At 49.8% G+C, this 27,820-nt stretch overlaps 3 protein-coding genes across 10 annotated transcripts; 1 reads left to right on the top strand and 2 right to left on the bottom strand.

Moving 5' to 3' along the window:
* Window positions 1–358: 358 nt before the first annotated feature.
* ZNF142 (zinc finger protein 142) lies at window positions 359–16,857 on the bottom strand. Of its 6 annotated transcripts, XM_031452175.2 has the most exons (10): window positions 16,716–16,853; window positions 16,298–16,481; window positions 14,419–14,732; window positions 11,734–12,333; window positions 10,515–10,679; window positions 8,850–9,674; window positions 6,386–6,563; window positions 2,705–5,636; window positions 1,972–2,077; window positions 359–1,041 (listed from the first exon to the last, which is right to left on the bottom strand). In XM_031452175.2, exons 3-10 carry the CDS (start codon window positions 14,696–14,698, stop codon window positions 572–574), a joined length of 5,556 nt encoding a protein of 1,851 aa, XP_031308035.2. In that variant the 5' UTR covers window positions 14,699–14,732; window positions 16,298–16,481; window positions 16,716–16,853; the 3' UTR covers window positions 359–571. The 6 variants fall into 6 exon arrangements, 4 of the variants coding, with proteins under 4 accessions (XP_031308035.2, XP_010986632.2, XP_031308036.2 ...); XM_010988330.3 differs by lacking the exon at window positions 16,298–16,481 and having other exon boundaries at window positions 16,716–16,857; XM_031452176.2 differs by lacking the exon at window positions 10,515–10,679.
* A 121-nt stretch (window positions 16,858–16,978) lies between these two features.
* On the top strand, window positions 16,979–20,870 carry LOC105096086 (mitochondrial chaperone BCS1). Its single transcript, XM_010988332.3, has 8 exons — window positions 16,979–17,091; window positions 18,338–18,706; window positions 18,808–18,947; window positions 19,154–19,348; window positions 19,623–19,686; window positions 19,919–20,088; window positions 20,306–20,423; window positions 20,572–20,870. Exons 2-8 carry the CDS (start codon window positions 18,387–18,389, stop codon window positions 20,822–20,824), a joined length of 1,260 nt encoding a protein of 419 aa, XP_010986634.1. The 5' UTR covers window positions 16,979–17,091; window positions 18,338–18,386; the 3' UTR covers window positions 20,825–20,870.
* A 443-nt stretch (window positions 20,871–21,313) lies between these two features.
* On the bottom strand, window positions 21,314–27,769 carry RNF25 (ring finger protein 25). Of its 3 annotated transcripts, none has more exons than XM_010988338.3 (10): window positions 27,638–27,769; window positions 25,179–25,253; window positions 24,833–24,935; window positions 24,680–24,747; window positions 24,512–24,581; window positions 23,280–23,351; window positions 23,048–23,191; window positions 22,604–22,693; window positions 22,175–22,309; window positions 21,314–21,971 (listed from the first exon to the last, which is right to left on the bottom strand). In XM_010988338.3, the coding sequence occupies exons 1-10, from the start codon at window positions 27,676–27,678 to the stop codon at window positions 21,393–21,395; spliced, it is 1,377 nt and encodes a 458-aa protein (XP_010986640.1). In that variant the 5' UTR covers window positions 27,679–27,769; the 3' UTR covers window positions 21,314–21,392. The 3 variants fall into 3 exon arrangements, with proteins under 3 accessions (XP_010986640.1, XP_010986639.1, XP_031308047.1); XM_010988337.3 differs by having other exon boundaries at window positions 22,604–22,696; window positions 27,638–27,717; XM_031452187.2 differs by lacking the exon at window positions 22,604–22,693 and having other exon boundaries at window positions 27,638–27,717.
* Between the last annotated feature and the right edge of the window lie 51 nt (window positions 27,770–27,820).

The following is a 27,820-nucleotide window of genomic DNA, read 5'->3' on the forward strand; positions in this document are numbered from 1 at the left end:
TGGGCCTGTTTCAGAATCAGTCCCTCAGTGAAGATGGAAGGAGACAAAGGAGAGACAGGTCTAAGAGAGCACAGGGCAGACTGAAATGACAGTTTGGCAATGTTAAGTCAGGGACTTGGACGAATCTGTACAAGCTACTGTCATTTTACCATGCTTTACAGAGCAGTGGGCACAACAGCACATGCAGTTAGATACAACTGTTTTGAGAACGCTGAAAGAAAACAGGACTTGACATAGTAAGAAGGAAAGAGAAGAAACGGGTAAAAGCAAGCTCTTACAGCTAGGGACTTCGGTGGAATGACGGTGGAGAAATTAAACTGAGGTTAAAAACACAGTGCGCCTCAACAAGAAATCAACATGTGGTCCATGTCTTTTATATCAACTTCCAAGTACTACATCCAGAGTCCCAGGAGGGTTCCAGCCTCTCTGACACCCTGACGCCAGCCCTTCCTTCTGCTCTGAGCTCCTCAGGCTAGCTCTGGTTCCAGTCTGCACATCTTGGCTCACACCCTCTTCTTGTCTGGGAAGTTTGGGGAATGGTGGGGGGGGTGGGTGGGCAGGGAAGCCACTCTCAGCCCTCAGGTCCAGTTTGGGGAGCAGCAGGAGCAGGAGGGCTGGGGTCCTCCAACTGCACATCATGCAGGTGCACCGTGGGGGTGGTGGGGTCTTTGCCCACGCCTTGGTTTGGGTCAGCCTGGTCAGGGTGGTGCCTGCGCACGTGCTTGACCACCTGGAATTTCTGCTTGGCCTTGTAGCTGCAGAGGCGGCAGAAGAAGGGGTGGCGGTCGGTGTGGGTGAGGGCGTGATGGCGGAGGCCCGCGGCCCAGCGGAAAGCGCGGTGGCACACGTTGCACACATAGGGCTTGGCCTCGCTGTGCTTGCGGAGGTGGGTGCGCAGTAGGAAGCGCGTCTTGAATGCCTTGCCGCACTGCTCACACATGAAGGCCCGAGCTTCCCGGTGGCGCGTCTCCTGGTGCACTCGCAGTGCGTCAGCCCGATTGGTACAGTACTCACACTCAGGGCACTGGTATGGCTTCAGTCCTGTAGGACAGGGCAAGGACAGGGGACAAATCACCACTGAAGGAGGTGGAACAAGGATCTGTGGATCAGAAGAGTCACTGTGATCCTGGGACATGAAGAATACAAGCAGCAAAGTGAATGATGACTATGTCTTTGGAATGTTCCAGTCCTGTCTGACACTGGTGTGTCCTTCTCCCAACACAGCCCCTTTAGTATACAGTGAGTGCTCAATGGATGCTGGTAACTAACTGGACCCCTAAGTAGCCACCTGATGGTGATAAATACTCAAATATGATGAGGTTTCTACAAGGGGAATTCCGATCCCCTTTTGGTCATGGAGTACTCATGGAAATGGGAATCTATTTAAATACAACTCTTTGTTCAACTCAAGAAGTACAAAAAGATGCTTAAGAGGGAACGGGTAAAGGTGAAAGAAGTAGTATTCATAGATACAGAAGGCCTTGAAATACATCTGGTTAATTCCTTTACATGCGGGACCATATGCAAAAATCACAGCATATCATCATGAACCCATTTCTGAGAACCTGTGGTCCATGGACTTGGTACCCAGAAGGGAAAAAAAGGATAAGTTAAAATAGGTGAACCCCTCTACTTTCTCCTTACTCATGACAGTTTCATCCCGCCTGTGCAGGTAGACCTGCTCAGTCACTCATGTTTGAGTTGGGAGGTTCTCAACAAGAGGTGGGTGGCCTTGTGCCACAATCTCCCCAGAAGCTTTTGCAAAGTACACGTGCCCAGACTCTCAGGTTGATTCAGATGGGTTTTCAGTGGATTGGGAAGCTATTCTGGCTTCTTAGCCTACCTGCTATCCTTAAGGTGAACACTGCTGTGCGCCCCGAATCTGAGTAAAGATATACACCACCTCATAGAGGCTGGGTGTGCCAGGGAACAGGGGAAGCCCTTGGGCCTGTCAAAACCACGCAGACTCACCTGTGTGCTTGGTCATGTGGTACTTGAGCTGGTTGACCCACTTGCACTTGTAGCCACAATCAGGGCAGAGATACTTCCGTTCCTCCTTGTGAATCCGCATATGGTACTGGAGGAGTTTGAAAGAGCAAAGAATATACCCAAAAAATGTGCACCCCTTGGTACACACTGGATGTGGAAACAGGGCAAGCAGGCAGAGAAACTGCTGGCAGATAATTCTGTTCCCTGTTCTGATCCTACCCATGTTCCCCCATTGCCAATCATGTCCCCTAGGCCAGTTACTCTGGTACCACCCTAACCCATTTGGTCTACCCGCAGGTCTGTCCTCTCTCAGCTCTGCCCTTATTAGCTGTCGTTGGGTGCCTAACCCCTAATTCTCAGTTTATTAATCTGTAAAATGGGAAACTGTAAAAGTTACTATATCGTATTTTTGAAAGGATTAGTGTCTGGCATACAGCATAAGTGCTCAATAAGTGCTAGCTGTTATCTAGATTATCCCCAACCTATTATACACTTTTATCACATGCCAAGCACATATTATGGAATTTTATCTTTGCAACAACCCTATGAAGTATTATCCCCTTTTTACAGATGAGGAAGCTGAGGCATGGAGATATTAAGGGACTTGACCAAGGTCATAAAGCTAATATTTGGAAGAGTCAGGATTAGAGAACCCAGGTAGTTTAATTCCACAACCTGCATTTCTTCCATTTCTGGCCCTGCTCCCTGACCTTACCTTGAGGCGAGAAGGGTCAGCACAGGCATAGGGACAGAGGTGACAATGGTAAGGCTTTTCCCCAGTGTGGATGCGGCTATGCCAGGTGATCTTCTGCCGGTTCTTGGTGCTGTAAGCACAGTCAGTGCACTTGTAGAGCCGGGTACCCCCATGCCCTTTCACGTGGTGGTCCAGCACCAGCTGATGGCGGCACGCAAAGTCACAAAAGGGGCAATGCAAGGGGGGCTGGCCAGCATCTCCATCCTCAGCTGAGGCTGCTGCTGCTGCTGAAGTCTCCTCATGCTGTTCCAAGTAGTGCTTCACCAGGCCTGCCCGCTCCCGGGCAGCAAAGTCACAGAGCTGGCAGCGGTGGCTGAAATGCTGCTGCCTCCGGTGCTCATCCAGTGCTGGCCGGCTGGGGAAGGCCTCCTGACAGGCCCCACATTCAAGCCGTGGGTGCTGTTTCCGGGTGTGGCCTCGCAGGCTGGCGGGGCTGGGGCACAGCAACCCACAGCGGGAGCAGTGCAGGGGGCCCTCAGTGGCCTCTGTGGGAGAGCCAGGGGCTTGCGGTGTTGGCTCGGGATGCCGGCGCAGAGCATGCTGCTTGAGTGCCGTCTCAGAGCTGAACTGGGCCTCACACTGGGGGCAGGCAAAGGCTGGGGTGCCCTGGTGGCAGCTGTTGACATGGCGAGTGATGTCATGGCGAAGGTAGCCACTATAGTCACAGAGAGGACAGAAGTGGGTGGGTGTTTTGTCATGTACCCTCAGCCGGTGCAAGCGCAGTTTTGAGTTGGTACCAAATGTCTGGGGACAGGAGCTACAAGGGATGCGGCCAACACCTGTGTGTCGGGACTGGTGAGCTTCCAACCGGTACCGCCTGGTGGTGGAAAAGTCACAGAAAGGGCACTGATGTGGCTTCACTCCCTCATGCTTGAGCCGCCGGTGCTGCTGTAGGCACCGGCTCTGTTTACAGGTGAAGCCACAGTCCCCACATTGAAGAGGGGGCCGGGGGCTGCGGGCAGGGGCTGCAGTGGGGTGCCTCCGCTTCTGGTGGAGCCTCAGGGCAGCAGCAGCAGGAGCACTGAACGGGCAGAGGCCACAGTGCAGCTCTCCAGACGGCTCAAGGGGGCAGCCCCGGGTCTGGTGAGTCCTCAGAGCCCGCTCCTGCTGGCAGCTAAAGGGGCACGTGGGGCAGGAGAAGCGAGCCCCCTTCTGCTTTGGAACCAGAGCTGTATCTCCATCACCAGGGCCACACTCTGTATCTCCACTGCTTAGGGGAGCAGAGTCCCTGCTGCTTAGCGGGGACACAACAGGCTGGGTCTGGGAGGCTCCTTGCTTTCCTCCCCAACCACGGCCACCCCGGCAGCCTTCAGCCACATGAGAGGTAATGGAGGAGAGCCGAGAACAAAGGAACATGCAGGAGTTGCAGTGAAATTTGCCCTGCTCAAAGCGGAACTTCTCAGGGGCCTCTGTGGGTGAGGAGTTTACTGCAGGAAGGGCTGTGGAGCCAGAGAGAGTGGCACGAGGCTCTTCTGTCTTTTCTGGCTCTCCAGGAAGCTCAGAAGGAGAATCTTTTGCAAGCAAAACCTCTACTTCTAATGGTGCAGGTGGAGGCTTCCCACCTTCTGCATCCTCTGAGGCCTGGGTGTCTGAGGGCAGAGGAGTCAGAGGGATGGGTGAATGTGGTCTGGGCAAGCCCTTGTTCTTTCTGAGCAGAACAGGGCACTTCTTCAGCAGGTGGGTGCTGAGGCCACGCTGTTGCTTGAAGTTGGCCCCACACTCAGGACACAGCAGGGGCTCTCGGCGGCCCTGGCACCCAGTCCTGGAGTGCAGATTCAGGGCCTTCTCCCGGCGGGTGATGAAAGGGCAGTGTGGGCAGCGGAAAGCCCGCCCCTCTCCCTGTATCACTACCATCTGAACCCGCCCCTCCAACACCAGCGCCTCTGCCTGTTCTTTGTCCTGCCTCCTTAGGGCCTTGAGTAATGACTCTGATTCAGGGAACTGGGGCAGGGGTGCTGTCTCAGTGGGTGGAGTTGCCTTCAAGGTTCCCACCCAGCTGTTAGGGGGCTCCTCTGAGGAAGGAGGATTTCTAGGGGGCTCAGAGACTGGCTTTTCCAGAATGGGCTCTTCTTCAACACTCATGCCAGAAGTTCCAGCACTTTCAAAGGTAGACAACTCTGTCAAAGTTCCATCTGGCCCTTCTAGGCTCAGGGGCCCAGAGGGATCCAGGGGCCTGAACTCCACAGGGGCAGTTTCAGTGATCTCCTCAAGGGGTGGGTCGGCCACAGGTTCCAGCTCCACTCCCAGGGCCTCTAAGTGTAGTGTGCAGCTGCCTTCATCCACCGCCGCTGGACTGGGGCTGCCAACCAGGTCATCCCCTTGGGAAATCTCATTGCTGTCCTGTCTCCTGGCACTGTCTTCCTCGCTGACCTCTGGCAGGGCCTGGTCCAAGGTGGGGTCCACCACAGTCCCAGGGTCATGGTCTGGCCCCTCAGGCTGGGCAGACAGCTGGCTTGACCGCTCTGAGTCTGGTGAGGGTGTTGGGCACTGTGTGGCCTCCTCTGGCTCCTGGCTGGCACAGCGGAGCTGCCAGACCTGGTCCCCAGGCACATAACCATGGACCTTGCGCTTGTGGAAGAAGAGGGTGGTGTTGCTGAAGGTGCGGTAGTCACAGAGGGCGCAGCGGAACTCGCGGAGGCGGGTATGCTTACAGTTCTCGTGGCTCAGCAGCGCCTGCTTGTGGCGGCTCTGGTAGCTGCAGTAGCGGCAGGGGTAGAGCGGGGCTGGCGTTCCGGGGTGGTGCTGGGAAGCCATGTGCTTCTGCAGCTCATACTTCCGCTTGCAAGCAAAGGCACACACTTCACACATCAGGGACTTGCCCTGGTGCCGCAGCTTGTGGCTACTCAGCTGATCAGCCCGGTGGCAGCGATAAGAGCACTGGTTGCACTGGTATCTGGTTAGGAGGGAAGATCACAACTGTATATCAGTCACAGCAACTACCAGTCACTAAATAAATACATACTATGGGCCAGGCTCTACACTCAATATTGCACATGCATTATCTAATTTGTCTTTTCCACTACCCTATGAAATAGGTATCTCTATTTCCTAAGTGAGGAGACCAAAGCACAAAAGTTAATAACGCCAAGCAGAGACTTGGGCTTGTGTTCTATCCCCTATTCTACATTGCTTTTTAAAGGGAAGATATCGTGATTCAGCAGCCCTCTGTGGACTTTCGAGGAGCTGACATGGCTACAGCCCCACGGGGCAGGTTTCTGTGCCTAGTTTCCAACCTCCCGTGGAGGCATGAAAGCTAAGAAGAAACCCCCTAGCCAGCTATGCCCACAGATCAGAGGGGAACTTGCCTGGATTTGGCAGTGGCCTGGATTCGGGCCACAAGTATAGTCCATCTACTTCACCAGGACTGGACTCTGAGAGCTCAGGTGATACCTTAGTCTCTGGGCCTCTACTCTGGGTCTACACTCCCTTCCTTGAGCCCAGAGAGCTCTCACCATGCAGACTGGGCCACATGCACAGAGGTCAGCTACAGGCAGTGGAGCCAAGATGACAGGAGCAGAGAGGGGCGTTACGAAGAGTCTCTCCGGGGCTAGAAGAGCAACGGGGCCAGAAGTTGACTTCGAGAGGAGGCGAGCTTAGCACTGGGTTCTTAGGATAGGGCCGGAGGCATGCGAGTGCTCATACCTGAGGTCCCCTGCGTGTTTCCGCATGTGCACACTGAGGTAGTGCTTCCACTTGGTGACATAACCACATTCAGTGCACATGTAATCCTTGGTGTTGGAGTGGGTCAGCATGTGCTTGGATAGGTAGCTCACGTCTCGGCAGGTGAAGTCGCACAGCTCACACTTGTGCGGTTTCTCGCCTTATGTGGGGGTGGAGGGGAGAGGGGAGAGAACAAAGGTCAGACATGGATCGAGTGAGTGGACAGACCACTTTCCCCAGCAAGCTCACCCTGGTGCCCAGCAGGAGTGAAAGCTGAGATGCTGATCACAACAGTCAATGCTGCTTCATGGCCGTCTCAGACGTCTGCCCCTCCACCCCAACACCAATGAAGTGGGGAACTGAAGATCTAGCTTTTCAAAACTAGCTTTAAAGTCCATTCTGGATTTGTTACACAGCTTATTGGCACTAATGGCTAACTGCTCCACTTAGCCCAATTCCTTCCAGTTTTGTGGAAGAGATGGAGAAAAAATTAGGCAATACAACACAGTGGTTAACAACTCTGACTCTGAAGTCCAACACAGTAATAAAGGTAGTAATAGCCAACATTTATATAGTACTAAGTGCCAGGCACTTGAGCACTTTATAAAAATGCCACCTCTTACTGAATCCTCACAACAGCCCTATGAGATAAGGGTTATGATTACCCCATTTTACAGAGGAAGGAGCTGAGGCACAGAGAAACCAGAGAGCTATTAAGCATTGGTTCAAACCCCAGCTTACTACTGTGTGGCCTTGGGTAGGTCATTTAACCCCTCTAAGTCTCAGTTTCCTGGTTTCCAAAAAGGGGGAAACAAAAATACTGACCTCACATGGTTGATATGAAGTGCTGACCCACTCATTTATGACATGTCTCAGAGTCCTCAGCGGTGCCCAGCAAGGACTCAAGGACAAGCTGTCCCTGTAGTTGGTCAAGACCTGGCACTGAGAAGAGAGGCTGGGGCCATGTTCCTTCAGGACCCTTCCCTGTTATCCCTGCCCTCCCTCCCAACCCCTCTCCCTATCGTCAAAGGCAAGCAACATGGTGTTCTGGCTCTGGTTCTGATACTAGCTGTGTGAAACAGGCCATTTAAATGTTCAGGGTTTCTCACCTTTACCTGCCTTCTTTATAAGATTGTTATTATAGATTAAATGAGATAATACATATGAAAGAACTGTAAATTATAAAGTGCTACACAAGCACACCTTGGAGACTGCAGTTCCAGACCACTGCAATAAAGCAAACAGCACAACACAGAGTCACACAAATTTTTTGGTTTCCCAGTACCCATAAAAGTTATGTTCACACACTATACTGTAGTCTATTAAGTGTGCAATAGCATTGTGTCTGGGGGGAGGGTATAGCTTAGTGGTAGAGCGCACACCTAGCATGCACGAGGTCAAGGGTTTGATCCCCAGCACATCCATTAAGTAAAAAATGAAAAATAATAAATAAATAAACCTAATTATCCCCCCAAAACAAAAAATTTTTTAAAAAGCATTATGTCTAACAAAACAATGTACATACCTTAATTTAAAAATGCTTTATTGCTAAAAAGTGCTAACCGTCATCTGACAACACACGGTTGCCACAAACCTTCAATTTATAAAATTGCTAAGCACAATAAAGTGAAGTGCCATAAAAGAAAGTATGTCTGTATAGATGTGAGGTTTCAAGAAAGGCCTCAGAAAAATGAGACTTTGTGACTAAAGTCTGTATAGAAAGGAACTGTTTAACGGCAACAACAATGGCTTTGTCAAAAGCTGCCTAAAAACTGTTTCCACAAACTGAAGAATCTTTGATTAGATTTTTGTCTTGTCAATCTACTGATGCTGATATCACGATCACAAATGGGATGACGCTATAGCAGGAAGCCTGGTCTGGTTTTTATTTGAAGCATCAGTGATGCTGGTAACCAATTAAGAGTCTGAGTTGAAACACGTGCAACTTCCTGGTCACCAGAAGTGATCGTTTCAGTGTCATGGCTGCCAAGGCTATGAAGTATGTGGATGGCTCAGTCCCCTCACCCCATCTCTCACAGCATATCCCAAAACTTGAAATGCCAAGGAAGGTATCTGTCCTGGTCTGGGTTTCTTTGCTTTAATAGGCTGGATGTTGACCCTCCCAAGCCCGCCTAAGGGTGGGCAGAACTGGACAGGGCCTTAGAGGTGAGGCATAACAGCACAGTGGTTAGAGCACAGGCTCTGGATCAGACTGCCTGGATTCAAGTTGTAGCCTGATCCCTTTATGAGCTGAGTGACACTCAAGGTTCATCTGTGAACTGCAAATACTAGACTTACTTCTAGGACTAGTAGGCCAAATGAGACCTATGTAGTGTATGCAAAGCCCTCCCTGTGTCTGGTACACAGTAAAAGCTCCCATTTGCCATCATCATCACCATCATCACCATTATTACATGACTGCAGGGGTGGAGGGAAGACATCTCACCGGTATGCAGCAGCATGTGGCGGATAAGCACCCTCTTGTGGGCAGTGGCAAAGTTGCACTCAGGGCACTGGTGGATCTTCTCGTGAGCATGCATCTTGCCCACGTGGTCCTGGTAGGCCACCGGGTTGAAGGTGGCAAAGGGGCAGAAGGTGCAGCGCAGCTCTTCACTGCCAGGGTGGCCCTGCTTCTTGTGTTTGCGGAACAGGTGCTTGTTGGAACAGGCGAAGTCGCAGTGGGGGCAGTGGAAGGCATAGTGGCTTTTGTGGTGGGACTCCATGGCTTCCGCCGTGGCGAAGAGCATGGGACACGAGTGATGGCGGCACTCCACGGCCCGCACCCCGTGGGTCTCCTTCAGGTGCTTTACGAAGGCCTTCCGGTCAGGTGCCGCATAGCTGCAGCCCTCCTGAAAGCAGTGGAGGGACAGCGGCTCTGCTGCTGCTGCCGCGGTGTGGCTCTTGAGGTGCTCCTTAAGGGCCTGGCTGAGGCGGAACTCCTCACGGCAGACAGGACAGGCATAGGTATCTGAGTAGAAGTTGGAAATGTCCTCATGCATGCTGGCCATGTGGCGGTTGAGTGCATTCCTCTCCACTGCGCTGTAATGGCACAGTGGGCAGCGGTGGGCCTTCTGGCCCAGCTCCCGCAGCAGGTGGGTCTTGAGCTTGCTCTTACTAGTGAAGAACTTTTGGCAGTTGGGGCACTGGAGACTGGGGTCTGGGAAGTGAAGATGTAGGTGCTCCACCAGATGGGTCCGCTTCTTGAAGCAGCGCTTGCATTCTGGACACATGTGGGTCTTGAAGAGAGACTCGGTGCCAGAAGCTGCATCCCCTGCGGGAGGAAAAGGCAGAGAGGGCTAAGAGTGAGATTCTTTGATAGGTCAGGGGTTGGCCGGATAATGGGAGAACCACGATTAGCCCAGACAAAACTTGCATGGCCTTGCTCCTTTCTCTTCAGGAAACCAAACAATAGCATCTCAAACATTATAGTCTTAAAGAAGAGACAAGACATTCAAGTATTTAGAGAAACAAAGTCACAAGGACTTCTCAGAACTTGCTGTGGTCTGAGTGAAGTACTGCCCCAGACACCCATTATTCCTGAGGCTTTATCTAGAGAAGCTGAAAAGAGCAATCCAGATGGAGCAATCTGTTCTTCCTGCCCTTGACCACAGGGACGGGCAGAAGGATCAGTAGGGTTGGTCGGAAGGAAAAGAACCCCACAGGGCGTGAGCAGAGGAGAAGGAAGAGAAGGTCAAGTACTCCTACTTCCAAACACTGTCTCACTGAGTTTGGGTTTATAGAGAGTTGGTAATAAATACAATCAGATCTTTCCTAGTCACCTGACAGTACATATGCTCCCCGTGGGATGGGATTCAAATGTCATTCTACTGAGATGGAAAACTGGGAAGCAAAGATTCAGAAAAACAATCTTAGAGGGCTCAGTATCAGACAAGACAGCTTCCTGCCTGAGAAACACCAGCTCTGAAAGCAGACTCTATTTACTCCTACCCTGTGTTACCAGAGACTGTACCCATTTATCATTTTCCCACTAGACATGTTGAAGTGGAATGTTAAGAACTGAAGGATCTGAACCAAAGGTCAGAAAACCAAATCTTAGTGCCTCGATGCCAGGCCCCCACAGTCCATTCCTCCCTATCCATCATATCATTACCCTCCAATTGCTGAGCCCCCTGGCCTTTCCCCAGGGCTTTCTGAGAGTTCTTCTGGCTGCCACTCTCTTCTTCCTCTACGTCCTCCTCTTCAGCTGAATCCTGCCCAGGCATGGGTGTTCCTGCTTCCTCTGAAGGCTCTCCCTCTCCTGGGGACAGTCTGGGAGCTGCAGACACATAAAACTTGATGACTAGAGGAGCCAATGCAGTGCTGAGTGCTTGTACTTCTGCTCTTACTGGCTAGAAGAATCACTTCCAACTAGGTGGCATAAGGGCATCTTGGGTTGTAAAGTATATAAATTTATTCCCACTCAAGACAAAGACAGGAAGACCAGGAGCTCAGCGGTCAGTAATGCTCCAACCTAAAGTAAATCAAACTTCAGATAACACCAACCTCAGACCCCCTGAAGGTAAGAGCCCTGAGGTCACTGGAGAGGGGGAGGGGGCAGAGAGGTAGAGACTAGACAGATGAGACTATACTTCCTAGCTCAGATCACCGGAGCCAATGACTGGTGGCTTAGTACAGGTGAACAAACCCTGACCTCTAAACTTTTACTGAAAAACCTAACTCAGCAATTCAGGGGCACACCTTCTACCTTCAAATCCATCCCTTCTATCCCTCAACAGAGGCAGCTGCTTCAGTAAGGCAAAAACGTATGACTTTTTTTGCAGAAGAGGAATCTTCTCTTTGCATCAGAGCACAAATGAGTCTTAGCAAGCCAAATTCTCTCATCAGAATCCTGTTTTTTCTATTTCCCCCTGCTCCTCTGCTTACCCCATGCCCTTTTTAAGAGATGAAGAAGAGTAAGAATCACTGAAGCACTATCTTCCTTGAAGGTTTCTTTTAAAATAACCCCAGCTTCTCCTGCCCAATCCCACTTGCCCTAACAGGAGTTTATAGGCATTCTACCAGTGGCTACAGCCACTGATGGGCATTTTAGCTTCTGCCCTCAGAAAGTTACAAAATGATCAGAGGAAAATATTGGTTAAGTAACTTCAAGGCCACAGTGCAGTCTAAGCCAAACTTCATTCACTGTCCAAAAGACTTCCTCTTTGTCTCATATATTCTGACCAGTCCAGGATTTCTAGAAGCCTTTCCGTGTCAGCCAGTAATTCTGTCCTTCTGAGCCATTACTCTGGATTCTCTCGTATTCATGCACATATTCACAGCACTAGAAACAACTGCCTCTCCTCAAGGCTGCTGGGCCCTTGGCCTCATACCTGGCAGCAGCTCCTGGGACGGAAGACCCTGAACAGCAGACAGTCCTCCCTGTGTCCCGGCTCCATGGCTCCGCTGATGCTGCCGGAAGAGTTTGATGTTGGAGCCCACGAAGCTGCAATGGTTGCAGTGGAAAGGGTAATGGGCCTGCCGGTGCAGCTCCATGCCCTGCTGGCTCCCGAAGACCAGGGGGCAGCCCCGGAAAGAACAGGGCACAGGAAGTGCTCTGTGGGTCTGCCTCAGGTGGTGCTGTAGACCCTTGCGATCTTGAGCGGAGAACACACAGCCAGACTCTGGGCAGGAGAAGGTGTCGGGAGTGCCCCGGTGAATCTTGAAGTGGCTCTTCAGGGCCTGGGGTTGGGCAAACTCCTGTCTACACACAGGGCATGGCAGGGGGCTATTTGGTGGGCTCTGGCCCTGTAGAGGGCCAGGAAGAGTGAGGTTGCTGGGGGGCAGCTCTACAGAGCACGGGGGGCTAGAGAGGCCATGCACAGGCTGTATAAGGGTCTCAGTGCACTGGTGCAGGGCCAGCAGAGCGGGCTCTGCGAAGCTCTGCTCACAGCGCTCACAGAAGTACACCTCCACCACCTTTACCAGGACACCTGCAGGCAGAGGACCGACAGAGAAAGGCACAGAATCAGATGGAACGAGACTCATAGGAGTTAGTTACCAGTAGAAAATGTAGGTGAATCTTTTAATATTCACGGAGTGGAGATGGACTTAAGTCTGGTTCTACACTTGGACTGTAAGCCCCTTAATGTCAGGGACAGTCTATCTTGCACATGTGTTTGGATTCCCAATACCTTACATAATACTTGGCACAAGTAGGTACTTGGTAATTATTTGTTAAGTAAACGTAAAAAGCATTAACCAAATCCAGAAAGCTTTAAGACAATATATTTTGTCCAAATAAAAACTTAGAAACTTCCAAAAGAAGAAAATGACAATCTGGGGGTAATATTTGCAATATAAATGACAAAGTATTACTTTTATATTCTGTGAAGAGATTTTCAAAGGCATAGTAATTCATACAATGGAGGCCAAATCACATTCAAAATAATTGTTGTCATTTCTTAAGCAATAGGGAGGACCTTGACAAAGAAAGGCTTAGGAAACACTCTAGCCTGGTCCTCCAACTGTTCTTTGGGAAGAGGGACCTAGGATTCTGCGACGTTAAGGCCAATCTGCTTGGTAACGGTAGAGCCCAGGTTTGCCCCATGTTTATTCTGGTGGTCCTTTTTCTCTTTATTATCTTTTTGTTTAAATAAAAATTCAGTGCAACAATTCAAATGATACAGACATATATAAAGAATAATCATCCCCCATCCTCACACACATAGTTTGGTCTAGATCCTTTTAGGCTTTGGGGGGGTCATTTTTCTGCACTTAGCTTTTTTCCCATCTGCTATACAGCAAAGATATTTTTATCTACCTCATATTTTTTTTTTTGTCCAGTTCATGGTACGAGTATGGATAAATCAAAATGAAATTTTGCTCTTACTGATGGACTACTGCGTTGTTTCCAATCATTATAAATAAAGCTGCATTATCCCCGTAATCTTGTGCATGCGTATGAGTCTTTCTATATGACAGATCCCTAGAAGCAGAATTACTGAGTCAGAGAACACATATTTTAAAATTTGTTACATAGATAAACTGACCTTCAAAAGATTACACTAATTTATACTCTCCATAAACTGTAAGATAGTATCTGTTCCCCTACAGCCTCACCAACAGTAGTTTTATAAATAATGCTTAATTTTTGCCAAAGTCAAGAAACAAAACTGGCATCTCATAGTTACTTTTAACTGGAATTTGCATATTAGTGAGATTAAGCTTCCTTACGGTTGTTGACTTTTTACTTCTTTATTGAATTGAATGTAGATTCCTTTTTCCTTCTTTTAAAAAAACTTTTTTTTTTATTGTGGAGTTCTCTGAATTTTAAAGATACTCTTTCTTATATATTATAAATGTTTTTCCAGGTTTCTTCTTAATTTATTATTTCTTTCACCACATCAAAGCTTAGAAATATCATATGATCAAATTAGCTAATCTTCCCAGTATTCTCTGTATACTTCCAAGGAAGGCTGGTACAACTGTAGCTGGAAGATGGCAGTTGAAAAATAGGAACATTACCTAAAAATAAAAAGGTGTAGAAAGGGGAGAATCTTTCTTCTAACATAAATATAAAGGTCCAACTCCTACTCTCAACGACATGCCTTGAATGAGTTAAGTACGTTATTTACAAGAAACTAGAGCAGGGGATACCAAGATTACTTCTAGGAAGTCCTGCCAAGCCCTGGGTGGTGGAGAGAGGCTGGGCCTTTTGCCTAATCCCTGGCTGTAGTTCCTGGGTGGGAGGTCAATATGGAGGAAAGAATCCCTGAGGACTATAGGAGTAAGAATTGGGCAGAGGTGTCAGAAAAGTCTTCCTTTCTGGATTACCGCCTAGCAGATGTGAAGCCCTCGCAGGGATAGACTGCCAAGAGCTTGGTACAAGGTTGTGCACCACCTCGTCAGCCTTCAATCAACATTCACCAACTGCAAATCAAATTACAACATCTCTAAGTATAAAAATAGGATGCTACCTTGTGTCTTCATCATATTTATATACAAGGATCAAAAATAGCACAGACAAAAACTCAGGGCTGCTTGTCCCACTGGCCTGCTAGCAACTGTGTTTGTACCTGGGGTCTCTCCAGGAGCACTGGGGGACAGGTTTCCAGCTACTGCTTCCACAATGATCTCCATATTCCCTGTGTCCTCTTCAGTTGCTGTGGTCTCTACCAGCAGGCAGCCTGGGTCAGCAGGCAAAGGTGGAGGGTTTCCAGAAGGACAGGGGCTCTGGACAGGCTCCAGGAGTCCACGGTTAGAGAGAGGTGGGGGGATCAGCAATAGCTCAGGGCACAGTCCATCCATCTCTCCAGCGCTGTTGGCTGGCTGTGAGTCCAACACGGGCTCTGTCATCACCACCAACTTGTGTGCTATGGCCTCCGAAGTGCTGATAAACCAACCAGAAGAAAAACCAAACAAAATATAATTAGATCTCTCACTTTCTTCCTAGTTGGTGTGGGTACAGAGCCCAGTGCCTGCCCAGTTAAGCATTTCCTTGTATGGCAGCATGCCACACCTAGTTAACCTAGAAGTGTTCTTTTTATGGCAAAGTTTAGAACAAAAAGCATAAAAATGACATTAGGGGTCAATACAGGAAAGAGACAAGAAATATGGCCAACATATTAAAGACTGCAGGTTATGTTTCTCGAAGCTAAGTGACCTTGGTCAAATCATTAAGCAACCTAGATCTCAGTTTTCTTATCTGCAATAACACTGGCTAGGGTCAAGGGATCTCAGAGGTCCCTTTCCCTCTTAACATTTTATGATCTCTCTATTCCTGAGCTCAAGGCCCTTCCTTCATGATAATCTGGCCCCTGCTGACCTTCCAGATTCATCTTCCACTTCTCCCTGCAACAGATCTCTGAACCAGTCATACCAATTATTTGCCACTCCCCAGATTCACCACGTTCTCTTTGGCTTCCACATCCTTTCACCTTCCTCTCTCTCGGCTTGCTGGGCCTTTTCCCCTTTGCCATCTTTCTTGTCTGGCTAACCGACTTAGAACTATCCTTTAAGAACCTGCACAAATGTCACTTCCACTATGATGGCTTCCTGACACTGTTTATCTAAGTCTCTCTCTCTGAGTTCCTAACGGCACCTTGTACACAGCTCTGTCAGAAACTGTTTCACACTGCACTGTTGTTTACTTATCAGTCTCCCTCCCTAGACCTGGAGCTTTTTGAGTTTGTTGACATTATCACTTCACTAAACACAAACCACCAATGGTCTATACCAGTTAGACAAACAAGGGAATTCTAGTGAAGAACTATAGACACAGAGGTGCATCAAAGTAAAGCTAGGATTTTAGTAAGATATCAAACCGTGGTTTCTTACACATAAAGTATCACATCTGGAGAAATTTCAAACTCATTTATTATGGCCTCACATTGAACACTGGAACAAAACTGAGAAACAAATGTCAACTAAATTGCATATTCTGTTATACATGGCTAAAATTAGTTTAAGCTGAGAAATTGATAATTAATAAGAACAACAGTAATCAGTTCTTGAAACTGAGTCATGGAGGTCGATTAAGGGCCTCAGGCTAGGAAATTAGGTTGCAGGTGAGAATTCTGCAACTCAAAACCTCAGAACACGGGGATTCAGAAGCTGGCAGGGCAGTGCCCTTCTGCCCTCAGAGGATTCTCCAGGAACCGCAGCCTCCACTTACTAAATATTATCGCTGCTCTCAGGAATCTTCCAGCTCGGGCAGTATATTTGCCTTGGTGAGAACCAAGGAAGGCGAGGTATGTCTAGACTGAGAACCTTCAGCGGCTGGAAGGCGGGGTGAAGTGGGAGACAGTGGGGCCAAGAGAAGAAATGAGCTTATCTAGGGGCAAGGGCACTGAGGAAGAGAAAGGACACATTTAGGCAGAAAAGGCCTGGGGAAAGGAGACCCGGCCTGGGGACCAAGGTACCCGCGTTTAAACCTGTCTGTGGGCTCTGACTCACCGCGTGGCCCTGGACAGATAAAAGTCACCTCGCTTCTCTGGGCCTTAGCTTTCCCATCTGTAAAGTGGAGGCGATGACAGCGTCCACATCGTTGGGCGGGAGCGGGAATCACAAGAGCGGAAGAATAGGAAAGCCGTTTTGTAACCTGCCAGGCTTGGGATGGAGCAGCATCATGATTATGGTCCTGAGGAGAGGCAGCGGATAAGCGGGCGGGGTCCAGAGCAGTGACGCGACTAAGGCACCCGGGCGGCTGATGTGATGCGCCGGGGCCCCGCTCGTTGGCGTGCTCCCTTCAGCACTTGTCCCAAGCGTTCCTACCGCCCAGGCGCACCCTCATCCTGGGGCTCAAGAAACTTTTGCCTCAGGCCTGCTCCACCCGCACTCCTTACCAGTTCCCAACCTGCAGCCGCTCACTTACCTCCCGGCCCACGGCGGGCGGGAGCCGCATCTCTATGGTCGACCAGCAGCTGGAGCGGCCTCCAGGGACTCCCTTTGTGCGACCGCCTCCGGCCCAGCCGCCTCTAGGACAGTGGGCACATGGAGGACGCTCTCTCTTTCTCTACCAGGCTGGAGGTGTACTCTATGGTTCTCTTTATCGTCTCCCTTCTCAACCCTCAACACCCCCTGCCGCGAAGCCCAAGGAGTACCATTGAGAGTTGTGGAGCAGAGTGGCATGGACTTCTTGGTGGGTGTGGCGGGAAGTAGATGAAAGGACTCGGGGCAGGGCCGAGTGGCGCTTCCCTCAAGAGCGGAAGGGTGAAACCATCGAGAGGGAGGGCCAGAGAGTCATGGAGGTAAGGGGGCGGAGTGACAGATTACTCCGAAGCACGATGCTGGAGGCGCGAGCTGGGTTGTGGAGGGGGTTCGGGAGGGGTTCTGGGCATCCAACAAAGACCGGGAGCGGGAAGAACTTTGTCTGTGGCCTTCCATGGATAGAAAAATTTGAAATTCTGGATCCTATTTAGCCTCAGCGGAGGTCACTGCTGTCAGTTTACCACCCTGCGTGCTAGTCGTAGAGCAAAGTGGCAGAGGGCGAGGGAGTTGTGCTGCGAACGATTTCACCTCCTACCCCTCGGGATCTTACAGCCTGGAATCAGGCCTGGTCACATTTTTTGGAGGGTGGAATTTGGGAAAATCTCCACGGTGGAAGTAGGAGATAGGTAGGACTTCGGTTGGAGAGAATGGAGGGAATAAATTAGAATAAGCATTCTGATCAGAGTCAAGAGAAATGCCTGAGCAAGGAAGAGGGAGGTGTTTGCATATTTGTTCAACAGACAGTATGAGGAGCTAAGCCATTAAAGGTAGATGGGTGCCCTGTTGTGGAAGCAGAGGATTTTTTTTAACCTAACTAAAGGCCCTGTTGAGAGCCAGCCACTGGAGTTGTTGGAGTAGGGAAAGTGATTGGATTGAAGCAGATCTTTATGAAGAAAGATCTGGACCCCTGTAGAGCACTTTGGTGAAGCAAGAGGTAGAGACCCACTAAGATGCCACTCCAAGAACCAAAATTAACTTTGAAGACATAGTTTAGGTGGCAGGTAATAAAGGGCTAAACAGGACATCAAGAAGTGTGCATGTAGAGGATATGTGAAGGACATGACTCATGTTAACAAGGCATGGGGTTACTGACAGAAGAGAGTAGCTTCTTCATCCCCTGCTAACTCTGGACAGTGGGCAGCTTTCTATCTCAGCCGGTCCCAGCGACCACAAAAAATAATTTTGCCCACCCACTATGCTGATGTGAAGGCGGTTACATTGTTCTCTCAGGTTTAAGAAATCTCCAGACATAGTTGTCTGGCAGAAACAGGTATGAACAGGATAATGAAAGATGAAATGGGATGAGTTGTCCGGAGTCCCATCCCCTGCATTCCAACATCAGCCCTACCCCATAAAGGGAGGATAGTAAAGCACACTGTGTTGCTGACCTGTCCTTCCTGCTCTCAGCTTCTGTAGGAGGGAGGGGGCAGGTAGGGGAGGAATTTCGGAGTACAGTTTCTAAAGTAATCTTGTGCTTTATCCCATCTCCACTGCTCCCATCCCCAGGTTTTGAAAATGCCTCAAGGCCTATAATGTTCAGTGTTTTCCTTTCAAGATGCCTCTCTCAGACTTTGTTCTGGCCCTGAAGGACAATCCCTACTTTGGGGCTGGATTTGGGCTGGTGGGTGTGGGCACAGCCCTGGCCCTGGCTCGGAAGGGCCTCCAACTGGGCCTGGTGGCCTTCCGGCGCCATTACATGATCACATTGGAAGTCCCTGCTCGAGACCGAAGCTATGCCTGGTTGCTTAGCTGGCTCACCCGCCACAGTACCCGTACTCAGCATCTCAGTGTGGAGACTTCATACCTTCAGCATGAGAGTGGCCGCATCTCCACCAAGTTTGAATTTGTCCCCAGCCCTGGAAACCACTTTATTTGGTAAGGATGGGAGCCAGGGAGGGCTCTGAGAGTAGAAAAGGAGAATGAGGGGAGGTGGGTTTGACCCGTTCATTCACCTCATTTTGACCATTCTTATTCAGGTATCAAGGGAAATGGATCCGAGTGGTTCGGAGCCGAGAGATGCAGATGATAGACCTGCAGACGGGAACTCCTTGGGAGTCTGTCACCTTCACGGCTCTGGGCACTGACCGAAAGGTTTTCTTCAACATCCTGGAGGAAGGTGTGGGATGGCACAGGCAGCCTTTATGGGGGAGGGGAGTTGCAGGGATGGGGTATCTGACATCAAAAGAAGAGAATCTTGGAGAGGAGGTGGAGGAGGATCTGAGCCCATAGGAGCAGGGAGCTGGGGGAAGCTGTTTTGGCACAGCTCTGCCATGTTGCATGTCAAAAAGAATCATTGGCTTTGTTTCATCTCCCTACTCCCAGCTCGAGAGCTAGCCTTGCAGCAGGAGGAAGGGAAGACAGTGATGTACACAGCTGTGGGTTCTGAATGGCGTCCCTTTGGCTATCCACGTCGCCGGCGTCCACTGAGTTCTGTGGTTCTAGAACAGGGTCTGGCTGACCGAATTGTCAGAGACATCCAGGAATTCATCGACAACCCCAAGTGGTACACTGACAGAGGTGAGAAACAGCAGGGGTCTTGGCCAGGCTGTTTTTGATGTGGTATCAGAGCAGGAGGAAACAGGCTGGTCTCTGTGGCCAGGTGGGGTGAATATAAAGCTCTAGCCTAATTCCCATAGATGAAGAGGAATGAAAAGTTACCTACGGGAATGACTTTTTCCAATGCCAAGGTCATCAGGCCTCCAGGGAGCAGGACTGGGAATCAATGTGGACATCTGGGACAGAATGCATGATTCATTTTAGGTCTTGATGATCATCCTGGCTGTATTCCTAGGCATTCCCTACAGACGTGGCTACCTGCTTTATGGGCCCCCTGGTTGCGGAAAGAGCAGTTTCATGTGAGTAGAGTCAAACTTCTCAAACCCTCAAACTGGAAGAAAACTGGGCCAATGGTGTTGGAAAGGGAAAGAAACGTGGGGAATAGGGATTGGGATAAACAGGAGACATGTGGAACATTAGGGTGGGTGGTGGAAGCGTTAGGCCTCTGAGACCCAACTAGTACAGTGAACAAGCAGTTGGGCACAAGGCCGGTTCCCAGGTTGCTGATTACCTGTCATCCCTCCTCCATAGCACAGCCCTGGCTGGGGAACTGCAGCACAGCATCTGCCTGCTGAGCCTCACAGACTCCAGCCTCTCTGATGACCGGCTCAACCACCTGCTGAGCGTGGCCCCACAGCAGAGCTTGGTGCTCCTGGAGGATGTGGATGCTGCCTTTCTCAGTCGAGACCTGGCTGCGGAGAGTAAGTGGGAGGGGTCGAGGGAAGGGGGAATGTTTCCAAATGAGGAACAGCGGAAAAAAGTAGAAATCCAGAGAGCTGATGGAGGATGCCTGGGTTAGCAACAAGAGCCCACAAAAGGCACTGATAAGTAGAGGGACATGGGTGGGGAGGAGAAAGGGATGCTGATTTTAAGTAGAGCTATGGCCACCCATGCTTCTTTCTCTCTGCCTTCCTCCAGACCCTGTGAAGTACCAAGGTCTAGGTCGTCTCACCTTCAGTGGACTGCTCAACGCCTTGGATGGTGTGGCTTCCACTGAGGCACGCATCGTGTTCATGACCACCAACCACGTTGACAGGTAAGGAGTGAAGTACTCTCAGACTGTGAGGCAAGACCCCACCCCCCCAGTACCTTGGGAGGATCAGGAGGTTCAGAGGGACCATCATTTTTGGGGTGCCAGTAGTACTGCTGCTCGTGACTCTGCTTTTGCTGCCTTCTCCTCTTAGGCTCGACCCTGCCCTGATACGCCCTGGGCGAGTAGACCTGAAGGAGTATGTGGGCCACTGCTCACACTGGCAGCTGACCCAGATGTTCCAGAGGTTCTATCCAGGGGAAGCACCTTCCCTGGCCAAGACCTTTGCAGACCGTGTCCTTCAAGCTACAACTCAGATCAGTCCTGCCCAGGTGCAGGGCTACTTCATGCTATATAAAAATGACCCTGCAGGGGCAATTCATAATGCTGAGTCTCTGAAGAGGTGACAACCAGGCTGTGCTCAACTTTCCCCAATAAACACCTGCCATTCTACTCTGGTCTCTGATCTCCCTTCCTACCTCCCTGTATTGGTACTTGAGTGAAAAGCAGAGGCTGTAATGCAGATGCCTACAGAGGCAATCAGATGTCCACATACGCAAATACTGGGAGCACAGCCCACCTAAGAGAAAGGAGGGAGAAGAGACACTAGTAAACAGGAAAGTACCATCCTCCACCTGAATGTATTCAAATTAGACACACAGCTGTGGGCATATGCACAGTGGGTTATGTGGCAGGGTGTCCTGCGTCTGCTTAAATGTTGGCACCCACTAGTTTTCCTTGAAACCCATTATGCTGACTGAGATGTCAGACCCCTCTTTACCTAGACCCAAATCTCTTGGGAGAACACACTTGAGAGCAAAGTGGGGGCTGCTCTGCCATCCTCCAGTTTTGCTAGGACTTTAGAAAGAAAGCCATACTTCACAGGTTAGGCACTATTCAGTAAGGAAAGCCAAACAAGGCCAAATCTCTTTATTGCCCGCTCCACCCCCACTTCCCTGTCCCCCCATAGTACTGCTAGGAACCATCCTCAGATTCGAGGCTCAGGGGCTCCCTTCGAGTACCAGGCCGGTAGGCTCCTCGACCCCGAGGCAGGCGGGGGTAGGAAGAAGCTGGTGTCCGACCCTTGGAGCGCTCCCAGCGGGCACAGTCCCGAGTCCTGCGGGGTGGGGGACCCTGCCAGTTGCCAGGCCCCTTCTCTTGGGGAAGACCCTCAACCCCTTGATTACGAGGCTCTGTCTTTAGGTCCATGGGCTCCTTGAGGGGCCCCTCAGGAGGTGGCAGTTCCTGGGTGTCACTGGTGCCTTTGAGGGCACTGCACTCCCCTCCCTTTAGGTGCTTCCATTCGGGCTGTCTCCAGGGGCCTCGACTGGCCCGGGGGGGATCTAACATAGCTTTCTGGGTCTCGCCCAGCTTTTGCTGATTTGGCCCAGCCCCTGGAATCTTCTCACATGTGTACTGGGAGGCCACAGGCAGAGGAGCCGATAGGGTGGTTTGAGCAGCTGATGAGGTGGGTGGTTCTGTGGCAAGGGCACCGGGTGGGTGGGATCCTCTAGAGGCATCCACAGCTGACTCAGGTTCCAAAGGGGCAGGAGGCTAGAAAGAAGTGAGCAGATGCAGTGAAGGAGATGCAGCTCCTCAAAGCAGGAAACTGCAGGCCCCTCACCACTGTCTGAGCCAAACGCCATCAGCTTATCACCTCCCCGCGGTAGAACAAAGCTCACCTGAGGGCCAGGGCAGAGGGGTGTTGGTAGGAAGGTTGGTGTCATTAGGGGAGAAGAAGGAAACCCTTCCCTCACCTGCTGGAGGCTGATGAAGTACCGGTTACGCTCAGCCTCAAGGTCAATGATGCCCCCTCTCTCCTGCTGTCTCTGGTAGAGCCTTTTGCGTTCTTCTTGCTGGCGCAAGCTCTCTGCATCAGGCTGGTACAGCTCCTGGAGAGAAGGGAGCAGAATGGCAGGGAGTAAATAAACAGGAGAAGGCAGACTCGAAACCCCTGCCCTTCCAGGACTGCCTCAAGAGATCTGCACAAGGTTCTTGGTTTTATCCTTTAGATTTGGACTGCTGAGCAAAGCTTTGGGCTCCCAGTGGGGGCCATAGCTCTGCAGAGATGGCCTAGGAAGCTTGAGCCCAATTCCAGAGATCCCATTCAAGGCAGACAAGATGCCATTCCTCCCTCCTTGAAAATAACATTATTCTTGGCTCAGACTAGCAGAGAGTTCCCTCACCATGGGCTGTTGGGGTTCAGGGGCTGCTTTCAGTGAGGCAAGATCATACACGAGGGGTTCTCTGCACACTGGACACTGCACACCAACAGCCTTCTGAAAAGAGAGGAGATATCACACCTCTGCTTCCCAGCCCAGTGCTCGCCAGCTGTCTAACGCAGTCGGCCAGCCACATCTGCAGAGGGCTGGGACGGAAGGGCACAGGCACACCCGTTCAGCAGTGAGGTGGGACAGAGTAGGGGCTGCCTAGTGAGAGATCTGGAACCTTCTGAAACCGCATGCAATAAGATTACATGTATATAAGGATGCCCTTTACCCTGGACAGAGGTAAGCCTTCATTAGTCTCAAAGGTAATATGAGCCTGGAAAGGCTAAGAAGGCACTGGACTGGAGGGAAGGAAGAGGCTGAGAATTGGTGGTGTCAAGTGAGCAGGGACCACGGGTTGACCTGTTTGGCTGCGGCGTGCTGCCGTTCCTGTTCCTGCTCCCGTCCTTGAGCCTGCAGCTCATGCTCCATGTGCTGGATGTACCGAGCCAGGCAGTGGCAGTGGAAATAGTGGTAACAGGGTGTTTTGGTAAAGGCCTCCTTCTCCTAGAGGGAGGGCACTAAGTCAAATCTCTCTCCCGAGCCCTCCACTGCCCGTCCCAAGCAGACCCCAGGTCCCAGGAGGGAAACTCACCTGGAAACCATAGAGGCAGATGACGCACTGGCCATGGGGGATATTGTTATCTGTGAGAATCTCCTTCCCTTTCTGAGCGGAGAGAGGACACTGATCAAACAGGGATGCATGGGCCAGAACTGTGAGCAAAGCTTGTCTATTACTCCCAGGAGTGACTGGCTGGCCAGTCTCCCACTGAGCCAGTTTGTCTTGTGTTCATGTATTTCTGTCTTGGTGATGCTTCCTTGGCTTGGAATCTTTCCTCCTCCACATCTCTGCCCCTCCCCCCAAATCTGTCCAGCTGCAAAATCCAATTTAATTGTTTTTTGACTCAGTAAGTCACCTTTAATACATCTTGGAGATGAAAATATACCTTAAATGAGAAAAAAAAGTTCAATTGAAACGTTTTGGGAGGACTTTTCTTGGTTATCCCTCTTTGAGTATCACCTCCCCAATGAGCCTGTTCTGGAGTCACCTTTTAGAAAGGAAGTGAAGGCATGGACACCCGAAATGGACAGAGAATTCAAAAGGCATCAGGTTGAGCTGTGAAATATGCATTTGTGCTGCTGTTGGAATAGCTAATACTCTGGAATTCCACAAAGTTCAAAGCTGCATCATGGAGGCCTGACTCAGGAGTGCTACAGTGGTCTATGCCCACTCAGACTCCAGGCCATCCACCTTTGACCTTTTCTGAACATTTTTCTTGAAAACTCAATGGAAAAACAAGACTATTTGTGTTTGTGATCTCAAAACAAAAAAGTCATCTATGTACATGAACCTGTAGCTCTAGGTGTTGTTTCATGTGGGTTGTTTCCTTCACTAGGCAGAAACTCTTTGAGTAAAAGAACCATGACCTTTTCTAGTCAGCTCCAATGGCAGACTAGTCTTTAAATGTTCATTCATGGCTAGACCCTCTAGGCAAGATCCGTATCTCTTGCTACTTTCAGTTGCCAGAGCCGGGAGAACAAGAAATGCACTCAAACTGAAGCAAGACAAATCCACGTTAAGGAGGACAAGTAATTTTCTGTCAAGATGCTGGAACAGGCAACTTGGGGAAGCTACAGAATTGTCTTTTGGGGAGATTTTTGAAACATAAGAAAGTCTCATCTTCCTGGATCAGTTTAGGCCTTACCCGAACAAGAACTAAATGAATGTCTCCAGATGTATTTAAGATTCTAGGCTCATAGCGTCCCTTGGGAGAAACTGCTCTAGCTGGAAGGGAAGACATTTCCCCAGGCTAGCACACCTCTTACCTCGATAAGTTCATAGAGCATGGCAGTACCTAGCCCAGCCTTAGCCACGTGGCTCAGCGCCTGTGAGATCCTGGAGGAAAAGCACAAAGCATACATCAGGCCTGCCCACTTCCCTCACCTCACTGAGCTGTATCCCAAGTACTCCCTGCTCTGACCAGCCTCACTTACTTGTGGATCTGTTCATCTGAGAGTCCTCGGGGGTTACGGATAGAGATCTCTGGCACCTCATACGGATACTAGAGGGAGAAAATAATCAAGTTACTGTGAAGCACTGTACTCCAAGGCCTCTCCTCTTCCTCTGCCATGAAGTAGAGGCCTCACCTGTGTTGGGACCTGAAGCACCAGAGTGAAGCAGACATACTGTGAATCCTGGTCTTCTGCAGTGGCAGGGTTTAGGGTGATGTAGATCTCCCATGGTGACGATCTGCAGGTGGATGGAGTGGAGACCTGGGATGTGACTGGGCGGGGACTTGAGGGCTGGGGAGGGTGGGGGTGAGACAGTCAAGCGAGCAGATGAAGTAAGTATTGGACTCTTTCTTTTGGGGGAATTAAAGGAATAATTCTGTCTACAGACAGAAATATTATCTCTAAATCAAGGCTCACAGATACTGCATGGAATTCTCTTATTACTAAGGGGACTCCCGCCCACCTCTAGGTGAATACGTACCTGCCATTTCCTTTAACCACCTGTAGTTCATCCAGATAGATAGACTCTAACACTTCAACTTCCGAAGGAAGGACCCTAGAGAGAAGGGGGAGATTGACTCACCATTTTAGCTCTCCCTATTAAAGCTAGTAAGGCTTTGCAGAAAAATGGCATTCTGCCTGAGTGTGTTCTCTTGCTAATCTCCATAAAAATGAGGGACACGTGTTTCCTTAAGTAGTCAAGTAGCCAGGGAGGAAGCATGGGAGTCAAGAATTTTAGAGATCATTTCTGCCATCAGATGAGAAAATGGATTCCCAAGAGGATGAAAATGACTAGCCCAAATCTCAGGGATTAACAGGGGCAGAAACGGGTCTAGAGCTAGGTTTCCTGACACCCTGTATAAGTTTCATTGCACTGTTAGCTGTTCCTTAGTGGCCATCTCTCTGATCCAGAAATATGATGTTCATTGATTAGCATTAAGTTTACCAATATCACTCCTGACTTTCCCTATACCACCATTTGTGGATTCCAGTGTGTATACACACTGCCAATACCAGGCACGGTAAACCTTCTCAAAGGAGATACCAATCTGAACAGAACAGATCTATGTGTGGTATAAAGGCTGTGTTGTAGTGGTAGAACCATTAGCCTCAGATTCAGTAATAGGTACCAATCACTTACCAGCTATGTGATCTGAGTACTTACTTATATCTATAAGCCTGAATTACCTTGTCCACCATATATAGATAATACCACCTACTCTCCAGGGTTATAGTGATGAAATCTAATTTGGTTACAGTATTTTAGCCATAGTAGCTAGTTTATATCTTTTTTCCTATTTGTTTAACTTTCTCCCTTAAAAGAAAAGCAGGAAGGATGTAGTCAATATCTGATGTATTTCTGACCCTTGCTGTCTGGTTGATCTAGATCAGCCTGTCCAAGTCAGGATCCAGTGGTCCTGATATAAATCAGAGGACACACGTTTAATCACAGAAGCAGTAGCTGTAATGACATGGAAGATGAGTGACTGTCTTGAGTCCACAGGTCTACCCAAATACACGGAAAGATAACATGCTTGGTTTGCTTTCTCATAGTTATATTGTTCCTTCTTCACCAGGAGCAGGGCTGCCCTAGCATGACACACATATATATGTACTTACATATACATATGTATATGTACATATATCTGTGTACGTGTGTATATATAGATTATATATAGTGGTTCTCAAAACTTTAAGTCTTAGGCAGACACCTCAAAATATAAAATAGATCACAAAGATAACAGGGGAGTTCTGGTTGACATAAGCGTCAGAGTCTGGAGCACCACGGGCTAGCTGTGCAATCACGCCCTCTCCATAACACAAAGTGTCTCCTCTGAATCTTAAAGTCCCCTTGAACAGGTTGAAAACCACAAGTCTGGATGGTCTCAGTAAAGGCCAGCACTGGTTAGGCTCCCTGAACCAAAGGAACACTGAGGTGAAGCTGTCACATGAGGCCCTTCAATACTTCACCCACCCAACCTGTGACTTCGGCCCTGGATATGAGATGGGATGGTGATAAGGTGGTGACAAAAAAAGGTGGGGGGATGGGTGGGATTGTAGAATGTCCTGATACTAAGAACATGAGATTTAGAGTCAGACAACTTGGATTCCTAATCATATGTACCTTTTGGCAAATCATTTTACCTCTTCAGACCCTACCTAGTCTCTGCAGGTACCTACACCTCAGAGTTATTAATGAAAAGGAGGCTTATGTATGTTACAAATCCATCTGTAATCCTCTCAACTATTCTATGAGGTATTGCCACACCCACTTTTTTTTTTTTTTTTTACAGCTGATACTGACACACAGAAGCTATGTGGCCTGGTCAGCATCACAGCTAATAAAATATTAAGTGAACCCACATTTATCTATTTCCAAATCCTAGAGTCCTTCCAGGTTGTGATCTCTTGTTAAGAATGCTTGAGAGAAGGACTAGGAGAGCTTTTTGTGAGATGTAAAGCTTTATTCAGACAACAGTCCTCATTAATGCTGTCGGGGAGGGGGAAGGTTGAGAAAAGCCTCAACGGAAACAGACTGATCCAAGGGGAAAGGGGGACGGGAACTGGAGGACATCGATTCCGGGAAGTAAAAGGGAGAGAAGAGAACTGATAAGCAGGCATCCCCCGGGACCCTGAGCAAATCTACCTCAGAAGGAGAGAATGGGACACGATAAAGCCGGAGAAGACGAGATCTAACTAGATAAGGCGTGGCCCGAACTGGCCAGGCCGGCGCAGATGCGGTCTCCTTTCGGTCAGATCAGCGCCCCTCCACCCACCCGCTCCCCAGTCCAGAACTCTTTTAGGGTGAAATGTCAGCGTCTCTGCCATCCCTCATCCCTCGTCCCGCCCTACACGCCCGCCATACGGACAGTTCCCTGCAGCCGCTAGTAGCCGGACCGGATCCAGTCGGTCAGCCAAAGCCCAGGTCCCCAAAGTTACCAGTCCTCTTCCCCTGCCGTTGCCGACGCAGATGCCGCCATGTCTTCTGCAGCCCACAGCCGGAACCGGAAATACTCTCGGGGAAGTCGGAGGCGGTAGGTTAAACCCAGGAGGATGGCTAGCGGCCGTTTCTAGGCAACCGCAGACTCCGGGTCCTTAGACGGTCCTGATGGCCAAGGGACG

The sequence above is a fragment of the Camelus dromedarius genome, chromosome 4 (genome assembly GCF_036321535.1).
Source record: "Camelus dromedarius isolate mCamDro1 chromosome 4, mCamDro1.pat, whole genome shotgun sequence".
NCBI classification, from domain to species: Eukaryota; Metazoa; Chordata; class Mammalia; order Artiodactyla; family Camelidae; genus Camelus; species Camelus dromedarius.